The following is a 5,473-nucleotide window of genomic DNA, read 5'->3' as shown; positions in this document are numbered from 1 at the left end:
CCGCCGCCTCGGCCGGGCGGCGAGCCCCGGGCGCCCGTTTCGTCACCTGCTCCGCCTCCAACAAGCCCTCCCCCTCCCCTTTTCTCCTCCGCCCGCCCCCCGTCTTCCCAGATCTGACCCCCGCCGCCGTCGCCCCCGCCCATGGCCGCAGCCGCCGACGCCCCCTCCTCCTTCCCCCTCGCTACCCTGCGCCTCCTCCCATTTTCTCCTCCTCCCCCTTCGAACCGGAACCGGCCGGAACCGGAACCGGAACCGGCCGGAACCGGAACCGGAACCGGCCCGGAACCGCCGGTTCCGGTTCATACATGGCCACGAACCGGAACCGCCGGTTCCGGTCGGAACCGGCGGTTCCTGAACCGTGGCCATGACTACTCCCCGACGTCTTGATGGGTGCCTTGATGATCTCGGTGATCTTGAACTTCCGGTTGAAGTAGATGAACATCTTGTAGTTGTAGCTCCCATTTGACCATGTCCAACGCTAGCTGCGAAGTTCTTTTACATTACGCTCTCTCTCTCTCTCTCATTAGAACAGAAACTATGGTGTTATGTTTGATTATATTGTTGTTGTTGACCGACTTGTGGAGATTTATGAAATTAGTTCATGCGTTATAGTTCTAGTTCTATTTTATGAAATTGGTTTGCGAAATTTGAATTGCAAATAAATGGTTGTTCAGATTCAGAATGGAATAAGATATGATAAAAGGAAATCCTCTAAGTATGGAGAAAAAAAATTCTTCAAATATTACTTCAGATTGTAGAGATATGTAAATCTTTATAAATCTTTGAAAATCTGCACCTTAGGATCGCAAATCTTTCAAAATCCTTCTCATTTGATATTTATGTTAGGATTTTGGGATCTCACGATTGGCTTTCCCTATTTGATAGAAATTCTTTAGGAAACTTTTGAGATTGAAATCCTCTTAGAACATCCTTTGCTTTATAATAGAATTTTCCAAATAATTTCGAGATTTTCGAGATTGAATTCATGAAATCTTTTTGAATATTTCTTCCACCTTGATATCGGGTAGTTCAAGACTCTTCAGGCATGCCTGCGAGGAGAACTGCAAATAGGAGCCATGACGACACCATCAAAGGTGCTCTCTGGGGACACTAAGCTAAGGAATAGGTTTTCGGCAAATCATCTCCATGGACGGCTCCAACCAGTTGGGCATATCGAACGGCCACAGAACCCGTTACATAAAGCTCGACCTCCGAGTGCAGATCACACGACCAAACACAAACCTATGGGCAATACCCCTCCCACCCTTCTCGGAAGGCTTAATCAAGCCTCCAAAGAGAGGAAGCTTCACCGTGCCAGGTACGGCCGCGAGCTTTTAGCTGCTACAAGAGCCGCAAAGAGGTACACGGAGCGGGATTTCGAATCGTCGATGCTAAATTTGTATTAATTCTGATTTCTGTCTTTTCACCTTCTCTTCTTTTTGTGCGTTCGTCAGAGCTGTTCTTAAAGCTCAGAGATCCAGGCATGCTGCGGAGGATGCTTATTCGGCACAAGCTTGTAAAGTCCTGAACAGAAGCGCAATAGTGGTCCACAACGTGGACGAAATCACAGCCTTATTGGAGCTATTAGGAGAAGCTCGACCGCCTTACGGGCTTCGCAGGGTGGAGGTTCGTGGCCCGGTTGGAAATGCGGTAGACCCCCTCGTGCAACAAATGAGGGAGAACCTCGAGGCTAGAATGAGGGAGAATCTCGAGGCTAACGGCTTTGAGTTGCGGGAATGGTACAGTGATTCTCTGCTTGCTCTTTTGTGTTTTCTCGCCTTCTTCTTTCGTACTCTTTTTCACTTTAATTCTATTTGCAGGAACAGTGACGCCCCTCCTCAACAGCAGGGGAATCCTCAAAAGGTGGATCAGAAGAGGAATAAGCGGTGGGAGGAGGAGGAGGAGGAGGAGGAGGAGGATGATGAGTGGGAGGAGGATGATGATGAAGAGTGAGAGGATGAATAGGAGAGGAGGAGAAGCATAGCAGGTTCGAGAGAGGAGCATTATGGTTCTACCTTTGTTCTTTCTGAGAGATTTTATGGTAATTTGTGTTGTTAGTTTGCTTCCGAGGAAGTGAACTGGTATTGATGTGATGGTTTGCAGCCATTCATCTCTTATGTTGAGATTGAATTGCAGGGTGACTTCGAGCATTTCAAAACTTTGTTCGACTGTGTTGCCGCATTTCAAGTTTTCAGTCTTAATTTTCAACGGGTATTTTCCGTGCCCATGAACCTGGTAACCAGTGGCTCCTTGGATCCTTGGCGGCGCTTACTTATAGAGATGCCCTCACCAAAGAGAGGGGAAGCCGTGCGACCTCCATAGCCTGTCCCTTTGTATTCGCAAAGGCATCATTATTTTAACATACCGCATGCCTCGCACTCTGAATAGGAGTAAAGTTTTTCTTCCTCACCGAATACAACCAAAACCCGGTAACCTTTACATGCCAAAACACAAGGCCAGTGAGCCCAAAGAGAACTATGGGTCAAATTTTCTGATATGCACAATTTAGCTTCTCATCTCCTTACACCCTAGTGCTATGGAAAAAGGGTCATGTTTTATCCCTTAAGACTGAACGAGACACTGAACAGATCATGCGGCATTAAACTGTACATGACCAGAGAGATGATGAGAATAAGGTAAGGTAAGGTAAGGATTTATCTATTTGACCCATGGGCATTCAACTTAGAACATTGTGTACTGCCACCAGTTTCCACAGTTTGGCGTTACATTTTGATGGTTACGTAGAAGAAAGTGGATTTACCCTATGGCCGAAAAACAAGAGAGAAGGCTTATTATGCCAACCATCATATGTCAAATTAATAAATTCCAAACTAGATTGTATGATTCTAAACGAATCTAAGTAAAACGTGGGTCATAGAAACTTTTTTTCTAGTCGATTTGCCATGAATTACCATCATCTCGTGTCATAACAATTGCAATTAATTAATGAAGTATGACAAAGCTAATGCATAGCCCATTTTTTCCACCAAGAGAGCAAATGAGTAATGGAAGATGTTAGCAATATTAGGAACTTTAGATTTCTTTTAGAAATATTTAGGACGTTTCCTCTGATTTTCTATATCTATTTTAATTAAGACTAATTAAAAAAAACACCAATTTTATCTGGAGTAATAATTCTGGACCCAAGTCGAGTGCCGGAGCATTAGGTACGGGCACCAAGAGTTCGGGCTCAGCCTCGATGGACTCGAGCGAAGGCGCCGGGGGGGCTTGGGCCCTGGATACCGAGGTCTCGAGCCCGGCCACCGAGACCTGGTTCTGGATGTCAAGACTCGGGAATCAATGTTGGGGTTTTTGTGCCCAAGTGTAAAGTTTCGGGTCCAATCGGCGATAGCTAGTCATATTTTAGAAAACATTTTTCTGAATTTAAGCTTTAGTAATTATACATTTTCCGTTTATTAGGAAAATATTTTTCTTTGACTTATTTTCCTAAGCAAACCAAATGCCGGAAATGAGGAAAGTGTTCTCCCGGAAAATATTTTCAGCGAAACAAACGGACCCTAAATATGCTTAACAAATTCTCGAAGAGAAACTCGTTAATAAAACTTGAATGTTTTATTTTATTCTTGTATATTCGAAAGAAGGAAGGAAAAAAAAAGTGTTGACCAACCTGTCAACACGAAGCAATGGGACGTTTTTTTTTTATTGTAATATCAATGGGACTCTTCGAAGGATGGAAAATGGCTCAAATTATCCTTACATCGATGTGGTCATATTGAAAATTATCGAAATCTTTGTCCCACGAATTTTTGGTAATATCAATGGGACTCTCGGAACTCGGAAGGATCGAATTAGAAATCACTTTGGATCGGATCAAACCGGCCTGTTTCAGGCAGTTCGCGGGGGCCGCCGGTCCGGCTTCCGGTTTCATGAAATTAAAACGGGTGATTTTCCGGTCAGGGAAAATCGGACCGATCGGTCAGTTTTTATTTTATTTTATTTATTCATTTTTATTTGGCACGCATTTTACCAAGACGTCAAGGCAAGGGCTGGTTACTTCCGCGTCCTTTTCGTTTCTCTTACGCGGTGGTGCTATTTACCTTCACTCCTCCTCCTCCGCCTCCTCTCGCCGCGGATTGTCGTCGGAGTGCGGCCTCCCGTCCGCCGATTTTGAGGTATCGCCGCTGCTCTGCACTTTCAAGGGCTTTTCCGGGTTTTTGGGCTTCTTTCCGCGGCCGTTCTTTGTGGCGCGTCGGCGTTTGTTTTCTCCGTGGCTGGTTGTGCTGATCTGTTCGGCTTCGTGAAAGCTTTTTTAGTGTCTCTGCCCTTTTTGGGCTTTAGCTTGGTCGCGTTTCGCTTTGGGTTCAGCAGATCTCGGACGCTGGATTTATGTTTTGGGTTTTGGACGTTGTTTTCGGTGATGGGTCTGTTTCTGTGCGGTGTGTTTTTGGTCTGCCGATCTTCGCTGTGAGTGCTTTAGTGCCTCAAGTAGACAGATACCGTAGGGAAAGCAGGTTTTCGTGTTAGGGTTTCGTTCTTTTTATCGGTCTGGTCCGGTCCCCGGTTCCAAAACCGGTCATTCTAGTCCGGTTCCTGGGTGGGACCGGACCGGACCGGATCGAGAACCGATCACCCCCGACATAATTTCTTGTTTGAGAGGAATTACCATATGATTTCTGCGTAATTTGGCAGATGAACATTCTTATAAAGTAGGGATCTTTCTTTATCATGTCGTAATACGATCAAGTTGTTCGTCAGAAAAAAACGACCGAAATTGTGCCACTAATTCCACTTTCCTCTTCTTGGAAGGGAAGCCTCGGAACAGATAAGGGTTCGCCGTTTGGAGTTCAACCTCGAGTGTTTACCTGCCATGCCTGATGCAAAGAGGTACACGATTTCAATTGCCAGTGCTCTTTTTATTTATCCTGATTTTTCGGTTTTTCTTTTCCTTGTCCGTTCGCCAGAGCTGTCCGTGATGCGAAAAGAGCCGCGGAGGCCGCTCATGATGCTTATTTGGCACAATGTTATAAAGTTCTGTACAAAAGAAGCGTAGTAGTGGTCCACAATGTGGACGAAATCCTAGCTTTAGTGGAGCTTTTAGCACACGCTCCATCGCGATTTCGGCTTGAATTGGTGGAGGTCCATGGCCCAATCCCGGTTGGAGATGTGGTAGACCCCCTCGTAAAAGAAATGAGGGACATGCTCGAGGCTAACGGCTTCAAATTGCTAAAAGGGTATATGTATAGTGATTCTCTGCTCTCTTTTGTTTTTTTGCCTCGTTTTTCCTTCTTTTTCTCACTTTTAATCTATTTGTTTGTAGGAATACCTACTCCCTTCCTACCCATGAGGAGCAGGCATAGAGAGAAATGAAGCATGGTAGGTTTGCCTTGTTCATGTAATTGTTGAGGAAATGATTTGCTCCAATTGTGATGGAGAAGATGGATTTCCTCAGTACGTACTCTTTGGCCTTCGATGAGCCTTGCAATTTGCCGATCTGTTGTCTTGTGATGTTGAA

The 5,473-nt window shown here is 45.3% G+C and overlaps 2 protein-coding genes across 2 annotated transcripts; both read left to right on the top strand.

The window, feature by feature from the left end:
* The first annotated feature begins 1,039 nt into the window (after positions 1 to 1,039).
* On the top strand, positions 1,040 to 1,993 carry LOC130134974 (probable WRKY transcription factor 27). The gene is made up of 3 exons (XM_056303095.1): positions 1,040 to 1,360; positions 1,455 to 1,739; positions 1,821 to 1,993. Exons 1-3 carry the CDS (start codon positions 1,077 to 1,079, stop codon positions 1,951 to 1,953), a joined length of 702 nt encoding a protein of 233 aa, XP_056159070.1. The 5' UTR covers positions 1,040 to 1,076; the 3' UTR covers positions 1,954 to 1,993.
* Positions 1,994 to 3,978: 1,985 nt separating this feature from the next.
* Positions 3,979 to 5,473, top strand: LOC115682019 (uncharacterized). The gene is made up of 4 exons (XM_030606146.2): positions 3,979 to 4,133; positions 4,768 to 4,845; positions 4,923 to 5,192; positions 5,279 to 5,473. The coding sequence occupies exons 2-4, from the start codon at positions 4,829 to 4,831 to the stop codon at positions 5,316 to 5,318; spliced, it is 327 nt and encodes a 108-aa protein (XP_030462006.1). The 5' UTR covers positions 3,979 to 4,133; positions 4,768 to 4,828; the 3' UTR covers positions 5,319 to 5,473.

This window comes from Syzygium oleosum, unplaced genomic scaffold, assembly GCF_021117445.2.
Source record: "Syzygium oleosum isolate NSW1041296 unplaced genomic scaffold, Sole_v2.1 Sole_v2.26, whole genome shotgun sequence".
NCBI classification, from domain to species: Eukaryota; Viridiplantae; Streptophyta; class Magnoliopsida; order Myrtales; family Myrtaceae; genus Syzygium; species Syzygium oleosum.
The sequence above is the reverse complement of the archived record's forward strand: the minus strand, read 5'-3'. Positions and strand labels throughout refer to the sequence as shown.